The sequence below is a fragment of the Coloeus monedula genome (genome assembly GCF_965178545.1).
Source record: "Coloeus monedula genome assembly, chromosome: 3".
Lineage (NCBI taxonomy): Eukaryota > Metazoa > Chordata > Aves > Passeriformes > Corvidae > Coloeus > Coloeus monedula.
Window position 1 is genome coordinate 92,739,485 of NC_138783.1, and position 12,931 is coordinate 92,752,415.

Consider the following 12,931-nt stretch of genomic DNA (forward strand, 5'->3'; position numbering starts at 1 on the left):
AAATTGGTGCCAGATGGGCACCAGTCCTTCCACCGTTGAAGGCAGCTGGAGTTTTGCCACTGACTTCAAAGGAATTAGGATCAAGCCCATGAATTCATGACTGCACTTTTTATTTAGCTTTCTGAATAATTTATAAGTAAAAATAGGCTGTGTTCTCCCACTCTTTCTGATGTTGAGTAAAGCTGTATTTGGTTACATTTCTTGCTTTCAAAGGAGCTTTGGTGCAGTCATGAGCGTCTCATTATGGAAAAGGGTGTCCATAGGGGACAGATAGAAAGAAAAAGGAAATCCTTAGGCATATCGAAGGCACACAGCATATCAGAGATTCAGAGATGACAGATCAGAGCAAGAGAGTCCTCATACTTGGAGCTGAAGGCTAAATAGCTAGCATTGTTTCAGGAAGTGGAGGGGGATCTAGAAAGCATACTTCTTTTGGTGAGTTCATCTATTTTTAATGATATTGCATTTAGTTTTATTTTCTTCATTCTCAGTTCTTTCGACATTAGTTTTCATAAGGTTTCTTGCTGTGCTTAGCTCCTGAACAGACTTTGCAGCACACTGCACATGTCTCTGGGATACAGCAAACTTGGTCTCCACCACTGCAGACCATTTTCCTTCTTAAAACTATTTGGAAAAAAGGAGAAAGAAAAAAAATTCCCAGTTCACCACCCAGGGCTTAGTGTTTACTTCTGCTGCACACATCATTTATTTTCATTCTGCAAGATCATGATGACACGCTCGTCCAAGCACACGCTGTTCTAATATGCTGCATTCCTTCAACCCCTCAGTGCGTTAGAAGTGACATTGCTGCTAAATGAGAAAGATCTTGTAGGATAGGCAAATAGATTGCCAAGTACTGCTGCCTTTCAAAGACCCTTGTTGTAGACAAAAATTATTGTCTTGCTTTGTCCGGACTATACATTGTTGTGTATGTGTATGACCCTGGTTAGGAAGGCTGTCTGCTGTAGGGTTTTAGGGACTTCATTCCTTGAGAACATGCTGACATATTTAGCAGGCTTTTGGAAAAGAGAATGAGATGAATGCCTCAACCTATGACTGGAGGAACAGCACACTTGAAGTTTGAGATGTGTCCTAGGAAAGTATTTCTGCAGCTATCATTTCATTTGAATCTGTTCAAGCAAAAACATGTACTGTGCTTCTTATATTTTCTGGGTGCATGGAATAACTCTGCTCTCAATCACAGTGTGGGTTTCAGAAATCTATCTTCCATGATGGATAAACCACTTGCAGAAAATCTGTTCCACATTTGCTTGTTCCTCCCTGGCAATAAATTAGAAAAGGCAATAGTAGATTGTTAAAGATTAACACAAAACCATTAAATAATGCTTTGGTTTAGCTATAATATTTTCTCTTAAAATGTGCCTTGCTAATTGCTCTTCATAAGATGGGGCCTAAATAAATAATTGAGGTCGGATTTTGTAGGTTTTGCCAAATTAATTTAAACTGTCCATGGAGAACTTTGGAGGCTTTCTCTAAACACTTTTAAATCTGAATTAACAAAACATATAAAAGATTAAAATTATAGATGCATTCAGTATGACTTGGTCAAAGAGTCTTTGTCACAAATTTGTCTGGTAATATCCCATTAGTAAGCTCTTGGAATGGCTGTGTGTCCTCTGTACTAACCTACCAAAGAACATGTAAAACATTAGGTAAAGTACTATGTACTTCCTCCTAGTGTCCATTTGAGTCAAAGGCTGTTTTGTTACTTGGCTACTGCAGAAGAAAGATTGTATGCTGCATTTGCCAGGAGGGATAATAGTAAGGAAAAGCTGTTTTATCTTTCTGAAAGACTACTTTTTGGGTCTGAAAATGCTTTTACAGATGGAGTCCTCTCAGGAACCCAGCAGAGACAGAAAAATCTTGTATAGGTATGCCCTTAGTTACTTAATAACCTCACTGTGCTTCAGAACATAAATTATAATAATAGCAAACTATTCTAATGAGGGCATATGAACTTAGTATTTCCTGAAAGTACCTACTCTGAAGTGAAAACGCAGTAATAAATTCAAACTGTTTATTTTAATCACAAAATCAGATATGGAACTGCAAGTTGCCAAAGTCTCCGCAAGGCATAAAATAGGGATGTGCATGATCCTCTCAATATTTATGAACTGTAAAATATAAAAATCAGCAGTCCCTAGGTGCAAGTATTTTCAATCTTTCAGGGGGACATTGTGAAGATGTTTTATTAATAATTTTAATTTTAATTTCTGTTCTGCTCAGTGGTTCCTTTCTAAAAACTTGAGCATGATATTTTTTCTTTCCAATTTTTTCTTTTGTGTTAGGTATGCAGAGGTTTGTAGGAATTTGTAACTTTTTGCTTTCAAAACTGGTTCACATCTTATACCTGTATTTCTTCTCTATATCTTCTGATCTTACACCTGTATTTGAACAGCACCATTCTTTAGCTAATAGTTTCCATAAAGATAGAAAAAAAGAGATTTTGTAGCAAATTAAATTCTTAATAAAGTGTACTTTCTGGTGCAGATTGGCTTCAGTTTATCAAAATACTGAATCCCGTGTGTAAAACTGAGATTTAAGCAATCCTTTCTTATTTAGAAAAGAATGACATTCTAGTTACACATTAGTAACACTTTGGTCTGCACAGTATCAAGAACATGCTGAAGTATATTTGTAAGCCACATAGTAGGGTCCTCTCTTTGGTAAGGCAGATGTCAGTCAGAAATTAATCCCTTTCCCAGATCTAAATTACTAGAAAGAGTATTCAATAGCACAATTGTCCTCCATCTTACAGAAGACACCACTATCAGTGAAACACCACAACCCAGGAGCTGCTGTTGTGACCATGGTGTATCACAGTGTCCCTTGGAAGTTTAAACTGGGATAGAATAATTTTGCTACTAACATGGATTAGTAAATGCACTGGCGTATTTGTCAAGGGAGATGTCGTAAAGATTAATTATTTAAATCTGACCTAAATTTCCCATGTTTCTCTCTTGTTCCATAATAATAACAACAATAAAATCCAAAGTAATAATTTTATATTTGGACTAAACATAGAGTTAGTTATCACCCACATTGGACAAGAAGTAGATTTTCTTTACTCTTCATCCTATCTGGGGTATGTAAATAGGTGCATAATGTTGTTCATTGAAACTGTAGTTCATTAAGTCACATTGGGATATAAAGAACATACTTGCTCCCACGTGGGGATAGCCAGTGCAGACAACAGTTTCTCTCCTGTACCCACTCATCCTTAAAAGAGAAATATGTTGAAACCCTTTACAGGTGGTCCCTTTTAAACCCATGTGTATTAGAAATTATAAGTGTGCATGTATATGTGTGCGTCCAAGCACGTGCAACAGAGACTGAGAGAAAGTCGCCATAATACATTCTGCAGAAAAAGTGAGATTTATCTAGAGATTAATAAAAAATAATTTCGGCAGTGGAGAAGTCCTGAGTGACGTAGCTTAATACTTGTCACCTATGTGGTAAAGTCTCGAGTAGAGTATCTAAAATAGTCATATCTAAAAGCCAGAAGAAAGAAAAAACTTCTCCCTTAGTTCATATTGCATGGGCTCTCTGCCTGGATGCTAAAGTCATGACAGCTTGCATTATGGCAGGGTGGGGAATATGGCTTCCTGATCCAGGCCACCAAATTTTTAATGAACAGAACATGATTACTGCTCCCATTGTAGGAAAATGTTGTTTGGAGGTGAATAAGGCTCTGTGCACAGAGGTATTCCACTCGCACCTTTCTTCACTCCCAAAACCACATGAACTGGAGCTGTCTCCAGTACAATTCCTCACAGCTGGGGAAGATCTTCCTGAGAAATAGGCACAGTAGTTCCATGAACTGAGACTGGTGCATCCTTATCTCAGCATGCAGGACTCACAGCCCATAGTCACTGAGACCCTGTGAACACAACCCTGTCTCATCACATCTCTTGCATTATAAGGTCCCTCAGATAATACAAGGCTTGCTGTTGCAAGATTTTGTATTTCTAGACAGGATTGCAGAGCTGCTGGGAATGTTTTACTGGTTTGGCATTCAAATCCAAGTCTTATCCCTCTAAATCCTATGTCAAGTTTTCTAGGACATCCCCATTACAAAGAATGGATTTCAGGTAAAATCAGTCTTGCTGCAGTCTCAAAGGCATAAGTCTCAAGTCACTTTGGGCTTAGCAGGACCAGAATTTCAGTATAGGTTCTTTCTAGAAAAGGGATCAAAACTGAGCAAGAAAGTTGAGTTCCGGTATTAGAGATTGTCATAAGAGCTACAGACATCCAGAAATGTCAAATTCCTGACACCATCTGTGGGTCAGAACTTTCCATTAAGTTTCTCATCTGGAAGCAAATCTGCCTGAAGATCAAATGATAGACACCAGAAAGCAATGCTTGTTTACATATTCAGAGTTTAAAATAAGAAATTTGCAATTGTGTTTATGTTTAAAAAAGGATTTCTCAAAGTTTTTTTGTGAAGAGGCAGAACTGTTTGCTTTTACGAAGTAGTAAGCAGACTTTTCTCTGGTATTCATAGCCTATTTGGGAAGTACTTTCCAGCATCTGTGGGCAAAGCTGTTTAAAAACAGTTCACTACAAAAATAAAGTTGTAAGGCTATAAAGCATTTTTTATCTTGGCAGACCAAAATATTTTTTTCCCAGTATTTCAGGAAGCCTCTGACATTCTCAAAAGTTCATTAGCTTGACAGTTTGGGGAGGAGTGTTTTTCTGTCTTTAATCTTCTACTGATATTGAGATTAACTTTTGTTTATATCAATACAGGGCTGTTTTTTATCTCTTCATGTTTAGATGCTTGCTCTCTTATTGACATTTTAACTAGGTGCTGCTTTGAACAAAAAAGTAAGGGATTCTGTTGTTTTAAAAAGAACAGCTTCAGTGTTAAACTGGATTCCAGACAGTGAGATTTATAATCTAATTCTTACAAGAGATTCAGAGCTTGATATCAAGAGCTGGAGCACTTTATTGTCCACATGTAGCATGTTGTAAAATCAGAAGTTCTAAATTTCTTCTTTTTTAACTCTCTTTTTTTCTATCTTGAAGAGTAAAAATATATTCTTTTTCTTTTTGCTGTTGTTTAGCAAAAATTTCCTCACCCTCTGCTGTAGAAGAGTCATACATATTTGATAGCTTTATCCTTTTCTCCTTAATATTTCAAGTAATTCAGCTAGACTATCTCCATCAATGGGGTAAGCGGAGCTGTAACACCTACTTAAGGGAGGGGAGCCATCTGGTTTCCTTGCAACTTGGAGCCTGCTGGCAAATATTAGGTTGTACCAATTTAGAGCCTGATGAAGTGGGAAATAATGGACATTTCTGAAGAATCTGAAATAGGATCAGCCGTTATCGGCAAAAATTGGCAGGTGCAGTGCACTACACTGACTGTAAGCGTGGTCTCAAGTTGGAGAGTGCAGCTGGGAAAATGACTTGCTAATTGAATGGTTGCAGGACTCCAGCAGCTCTAAAAGTAGTGGAGCATCATTAATTGGAAGCTCTTGGTTGACTTGGTGGAAGCTGTCACAGAAAGAAGGATCCTGCAAGTTGATGTTTACTTTCTAGGTGTTAGTGTGCTTTTTGCCTGTTACACAGAATGAGTCCTTGTGGAGTCAGAAGTGCTTTCAAACTCAGGAGGACTGGCTTAAGGCTAGCAATATCCATTCTTTTATTTACAGCATGGCCACAGTGGTTGGGAGTTATAAAAACTATGCAATTACACATTTGTTTAACTGTGTGTTTCTGTTGTTATCTTTCCCTTCCCTCTCTTTTTCCCTTTTATTTTCACTTGTGTTAGGTTTCTAAATTGGCTTGGCTTAGAGCAGCAATTTTTTAAAAATTTTTTTTTAAAGCCTTGGAAGACCTTGTCCTCAACTGTTTCTTGGATACTGCCATAATTCATAAAAGAAATTCTGTTGGTTATAGAAAAAAATGGCCTAGTTTTGGTCCAGAATAGTATTACATACACCTCTGGTTTATGTGGGTCTCAGAACAGCAGTGAATGCAAAAGCACGTGTACATTAGCTGTGGCTCCCTTTTTCATATGTTGTTTTTATTCATTAAATGCAAACATATTGCAGTACATCCTAGTTTAATATAAAGGTCTGTTGGCAAAATGTGGCACTTTCCATCAGCTGTTAACACCCCTCGAGGGAAGATGTATTGGCAATGAGTGCTGTGCAGAAAGCACTACTGAATTCAGAGTGCACTTCATGTATCATTAGTGACTGTAGCATCCCTGTGCACCTAAAATCTCTCCAGCTGTGTATGGTGTAGCTTTCCCAGATGAGTTATGAAGGCTGGGAGGTAAGAGACTTCAGTGACAGGGTTGTGCCACCCAGCATGCCTCTGGCCTGCATAGACATGAGGTTATCTGTGAGTGTGGATTGGATGAGGAACAGCAGGCTGAAAGCTGGCCTGAGCCTCCTAGTGTGGTGTTCACGGGCTGTAGGTCAAGTGTTAAACCTTTCAAGAGAAGTGATGGTACCACTTTTTCAAGCTGGACCTGAGCAAGTCTTCCAGTGGCCATCAAGCTCTTCCAAAGTTTAGGTGAAACAGCTGGGGAAAATGCCTTCAGTTTGCATCTGCATTTGGATAACCTGTGTTAGGTGGGAGGAAGGGAGATGAAACTGGAAAGATTTGGAAGCTGTACCCTTGGATCAAAACCATGTGTGGCAAACATCAAGCACAGGCAATAGCAAATAGCAAAACATTGATGAAGAGGCTCCTGCCTCCTTCCCCAGGCTCTGACTCAGCAGCCTGGGACAAGCTATTTTGGGGAATGACGTTTTTAAATGTTGTAGCTTGATGTGGACCAATTTATGGTGCCTGGTTCTAGCCTAACTCTTCTGGATGCTTACTCTGCCTCTTTTGATCTTCCTAGCATTAACAAGTGGATGGAAATAATTCACCTGACCTCATAAATCAAATAAATTCATAGAATCATAGAATCATTTAGGTTGGAAAAGACCTCTAAGGCCATCCAGTCCAACTGTTAATTCAGCACTGCCAAGCCCACCACTAAATCATGGCCTTGAAGTGCCATGTCTTTTAAATCTTTGAAATACTTCCAGGGACAGTGATTCCACCACATTCCTGGGCAGCCTGGGCCAGTGCTTGACAACCTCTTCAGTGAAGAAATTTTTCCTAATATCCTATCTAAATCTCCCCTGGCACAACATGAGGCCATTCCCTCTTGTCCTGTCAATTGTTACCTGGGACAAAAGGCCAACCCTCACCGTGCTACAACATCCTTTCAGGTGGTTGTAGACAGAGATAAGGTCCTCACTGAGCCTCCTTTTCTGCAGTGGAGGGAACCTTATCACTCTGTCTTTCCCTTTTCCTCCCCATGCAGCTGAATGAATCCGCCAAGCAGCTCATGGAGATGGACAAGACGTGCTCGGCTGCCGCCTCTGGCTGTGACATGCCGCTGGCGACGGAGACGGTGGCAGTGGCAGCAGCAGCGGCGGTGGGTCTGGCACCGTGCTCCACGCTGGCCGGCGCAGGGGTGGCTGGAGCGGCCCAGCGGCAGGTGGAAGGCAAGAAGAACGCCAAGAAGCGCCACTCCTTCACCGCCCTCAGCATGACACACAAGTCCTCCCAGGCCGCCAGCAACCGGCACTCCATGGAGATCAGTGCCCCTGTCCTCATCAGCTCCAGCGACCCACGGGCAGCTGCCAGGATTGGGGACCTGACCCACCTCTCCTCCAGTGCCCCAGCCCAGGTAAGGTGGGGTGGAGGTGGGGTTTGGGCATCCTTAGCAGGTGGCACTCCCTTGTGTCACCTCTTCCAAAATGGCTCACCCTCGCATGAAGTGGTCGCACAGTGCTGTCATCCTGATGTCACAGTACTTGGCATCTGCCATTCCCATCCTTGCATTAATCAGTGGGCAGGCGAGAGAAGCCGGAGGATAAGGCCAAATTGGATTCACAATACTGCAACATTTTAGAAAACAAAAAGTAATCCTACAATTTGTTAGAAGTAACACCAGTTTCTGTTGTAGAAAGGAGTAATTTTGAGTGATCCCATTACCCTGAACATATCTGTTACTCTGCAGGGTACTCTGCAGGGTAGCAATGTCAGTATGAAATTCACACACTGGGGATAAAAAAAGATTTTTGGAATAATTATTTCTGTACAGATCACTGGAGGATGGACAAATGTGCTATACTTTGACAAGTGTTGTACCCAACAGGTAGCTGCTGTTCAGAAAAACCCAAGGAGTTTTTAAACCATCACACATGCTGAGGGTGCAGCCCTCTCCATCTTTGCCCCTCTCAAAGGAGGATGCAGAAGAACATCCTCCCAGACATCCCCACAGGTCCCAAAAAGAGCTTCTAAGTGGCTGCTTCTGAGGGCCTGGCAGAAACAGGAGCAAAACTCACCAGAGGAGCACTGAAACCCTTTGCAATTGCCCGCTGTTTCTATGGATAAGGAAATCCAACTGCCAATTTGCAGTTAGAAGGTGTAGAAGAGAAGGGAGAATAGTCACAGTCCCGAAACTCTTCTACCTAAGCTTTCTTGCCCAGTCATCTACACACTGTGTGTGCAGATTAGCACCCACAGGTGTTTTGTAGACCAGTTACTCATATTCTATGCTGCTTGTTAGTGCCAAGATAACCTAAGCAAGGCAGGGTCTTCCCATGCATCATTTCCCTGCTGAAAAAAGCCATCCCCGCAGCTTGTTTGGGTTGCGAAACTTCTAACAATAAACCTGTTAGGAGTCAGACCAGAGCAGCCTCTCTCTTCCTTTGTCTCCGAGCTAACGTGAGCCGATCCCATCGGCTCCTGCCGTGTTCCCTCTGCAAAGAAGCCAGCGAGCCAGCCCAGCCAGCAGCTCCCTTCCTGATGCTGAAGTCGCTTCAGCGACGCACAGAAGTAACGCAGTTGGACTCTCTCTGACCGAGGGCTCACCAGAGCTCGTGTCTCGAGCACAAGAACTGCGTTAGTGACCCGTGACATGAGCCCCAGGCCCCTGCAGCACAGGTTTGCGAGGACACTGGGGGAGGCAGGGTGGCTGCATGCATGCTATGTGTGCTGCAGGGCAGCCAGAACTATACTGAGGGGACGCTGCCACAGTGGAGCAGTACCCCCTGCTCCTGCCTCAGCTGCTCAGCTCCCTCCACTGCCCATCCACATATGGGGGCCAGAGAGGCAGTTCAGTCCAACTGTAATAGCACTGATTCCTTGAGTGTTCCACATGCCTTTTCCAGGAAGGGTTTCTGTGGTGTAAGCTCTTCCCCCTTTCAGCCCCCAGCAGAAGAGTGGAGGTGAGGATGTGGCCCCCACACAAAGCAGCATGGGTGTCAAGATGTACTGGGACATCTGTGAAGCAGCACAAGCACTACACATGAGGGAGGGTCCCAAACTTGTCAAGTAAATGACACCCGGGTTTTTGGCACTGAGAGTGACACATTTGGACTTTACAGAGATGTGATAGACAGTGGGTTTTCTTTTCCTGTGCTAGTCAAGAGAAACACAACACACACCCTTTTTTGTTAGAGTCATGTGAAAACTCATTCTGAGCTAGTAAACCACAAAAGTTAGACCATGAAACAAAAAGTGCTGTGATTATTCTCCCCTGTTTTAACAGAACAACTGGTATGCAAAACCTCACTGATTACTCAAACAATTTTGTCATTTGCACACAAGTGGTAGAAGACAAGAAGGGCCTCGTGTTCCCAGTGACAAGTTATGATTATCGAAATCCAGCCCACAGGAAGGTTGGTTGGGTCCTTTGCAGCAGATGGGAAGACATGTAATTGGTGCCATGGTCAAAAGCTCATCTAGGGCTGGGTTGTAATGAAGCCCACGGTGGGAAGAGGTTTGGGGAGTGGTTCTGCCTCAGGGCATAGAGCCAGTTTGCAGACAAGGCAGCTGAGCACATGCCTCTATCACTGCTGGTCAAAACTGTCTTTCCCAAAATCCAGGCAGGGGAAGAAGAGTCTTGGTGGCTCAGATCAACCTTAGCAAAAAGAGGCTTCCCTTTGTCAAAAAGTATCATTGCACCTTGTCACCTCAAGAGTGGCATTTACATGTATGAATACATATCTCTGCTTTTGGGAACTTTGCTTTCTAATTTGAGGGATTTAAACATTTTGCTTTGAAAACTTTGCAATGAATGTGGATCTATAGGGGAAAAAAAATGGGGCTGAAGTTTTCACTATGTTCTCTTGACTGTAAGAGCAGCCTTCAGAAAAATGCTTGTAAGAGTAGCAATAAAATCACAGGAGCTACCAACATGAATTCACCATCTTTTAAGCCTTCTTAGTTGGGTCTACAAAAAATACAGAATTTGTCTCTTACCAAATGTAAAGTGCAGCTATATTTATATTACTATTAATCCCATAATAATAGAGGTTATATTTTAATTAAAAATGTCAGAAATTCAGTCCCTTCTCTGCCATCTACTAAGACATGACATGGCTCTGAAGCAATTAATGATGCTTCAGCCTTAGACAGAACATCAGTTCAGCACTTTTCTTTTATTCACATGGCTGAACGCCAGCCAGAGTAGCATAAACAATTGGCCCCATGAGTTCTTACATCAAGACATTCAGGGCAGTGAGAATCTTGTCTTCAGATTTTTTGCTCTAAAATGCATTTGGCATTTCTAAGGTAAATGCCCTGTATGTCTTGCTCAGGGTTTGACATCTTGACAAATCTGCAAACTGATTCTACTTCTGCTTCAGAAGTGCTCAGGGGCATTGCTGAGAGCATGGGCAGGTTGGTAGGAAGGCTGTGCATGTAGCTGCCAAACTTACCAGTGAGCTCTGGTACAGGAAGGTGTCTCACCTTTTCTTTCCTCGCTTGAAGAGGAACCTCTCTGTCCTGCATGTCATTGTCACATCCCTCGAGTGGTTCTCTCTGTAACCATCTCAGGCCCTTGCTGGTTTGCAACACCAAATTCAGCCAAAGCTTATTCCTTATAGGGGAAACAACAAATTTACAGTTTCAGTATCTAGCAATTAATGTCTTTTTTTTTAGAATGTAAATTTGGTTTATTGTGTCATTATATCACATCCTTTACATTTCCAGGCACTTTTTCATTGTTTATTTAATAGATCTCTTCATAAAAAGAAATAAAGGAATTTTGTTCAGTTTAGTAGGTATGAGTTTCTCTGGAACATATCAGGATTGGTATTTAGCTTGCAGGGGGATTTTGAAAAAGTTCAACACAGTTTTCTTATAGCCTGTCCTTTGAACAAGTAGAATTCAATTATGGGAGTTCTTGAATGGCATCCAGTCCCCTACCTCAAGGCAACCGGCTGGTGCCCAGCAAAAGAGTCTCCTCAAAACAAGCATCCGTTTTCCTTGTAGACCTGAGGCACCTACATCTGGAGCACCTGCTTCCTCTCTGCTGACAGGAGAAGAAACAGAGATATCTAGGGCTTTCTGCCTAAGTTACTGCAGGAACTTAAAATTTAGGTGCAAATTTTACATGTTTCAGTAAATGTAGCATATATTTCACCCCTTAGAAGTTATTTCATGCATAGTACTTTATTCTTGTGGTTTTTGTCAATTCTTGTGAATTGAAACCAGACTTCCACACTGAGCTGACATGTTTTATGTTTTTATAAGTCGTTAGATTATTATAAGCCTCCAGGAGGGCACAGATTTCTACATATTGTGCACTGACATGCAGACCAGACTATGAAATCACATGTCTTGAAAGCAGTTCTGCATATCATTAATTTAATAATCTAAGACTGCAGGCCTTCCATAATGTGTTCATTGTTCTTTAAGCAGAACCACCTCAGCTGTTTTCCAAAAGCCAAGATGTATTTTGAAATGAATAATGGTTTTAAAAAACATCTTAACTGACTGCAAACTTAGGGATGCTCGAAAGGTAGAATAATCAACTTCAAGTCACCTCAGCTGGATAAAATAGTGACTGGAATTCCACAACAGCCAGGATATAAAGCATTTCATTTAAAAGAGGCAGTGCTGGAATCTTAATTTTGCCTGCAACTAAATTTGCTTGTATGTTTTTTGCTGCATGCTGAGCATCACTCATTAAATGTAAGATCTCCATCTGAAAGGTAATAGTGCCTGTCCATCATGCAGAATGTCCTATCATACTGGCAAAATAGATTTTTATTGAAGATGTAAGTAGTGCTGCAGGCCTGTGATGGAGCTGAAGCTGAATTAGGTTACGGGTGCAGAGGAGCAGTAACTGAGACTCCTTGGGGAGTGGGGAAGGTCCCCCTGGAAAGTAATCATGTCTAGGCCTCAGATGGCTTGTCTTGCTTCCATTTTCACCCCTTATGAATTATTCGTCCCTGCTAGTTGAAAAGGTCATGGGTCAGTACTGCTCCAAATCCCCTGGATTTTGACAGAAAAAGCATCTCATGAATAATGAAGCATGGCTTTGTGCACACCAGGGTAACAGCTGAGTGAGGAAGAGAAGGAACTTCTGTGTGTGTTTTGAACAACTCATCACCATGCACAAGAAGTCAATTTGTATCTGCAAGTATTAGAACAAGCTCCTAACCAGAGGACACATGTTCAGGAAAAGCTGAGAACAATGTCTTGCACCCTCCCAATCCCAAAGAGTGACAGTATTTGAAATGAAAAATGTTCCTTGAAGTGTCTTGCTGTATAAATCATTTGGAAGTGTGTCCTTATCAGTTATTTAGAAGTGCTGAATTTTAGCTGAGAAAATGTAATAGCAGAACTCTGGTTGAGCCTTGACTGATAACCTAAATGTGCTGACCATGAGAGGCATACAGATTATACCTAAAATCCAGGGACTAAAAATGAACCTTGAATTTTCAAGTGCACAACAAGCTCTAAGAAAATAAGTCAAATTCAGGTATTTTTCAGCTTTGGCCGGGAGTCCAAATTCTGTCCAACCTGCTCTGTTGCTGGCTGTGAATGACAACTGACTGGACATGAGAGTGAGACAGGTGAAACCAAGGGCAGCTACTTC

At 41.6% G+C, this 12,931-nt stretch overlaps 1 protein-coding gene across 1 annotated transcript in view; it reads left to right on the forward strand.

The window, feature by feature from the left end:
• SH3RF3 (SH3 domain containing ring finger 3) overlaps positions 1–12,931 on the forward strand; it is a gene marked incomplete at its 3' end in the record, with an annotated part of 243,865 nt that overhangs the window by 175,935 nt on the left and 54,999 nt on the right. The window contains exon 4 of the mRNA XM_082278172.1: positions 7,355–7,723. Coding sequence (XP_082134298.1) covers positions 7,355–7,723 — 369 coding nt within the window. The remainder of the gene's footprint in view (positions 1–7,354; positions 7,724–12,931) is intronic.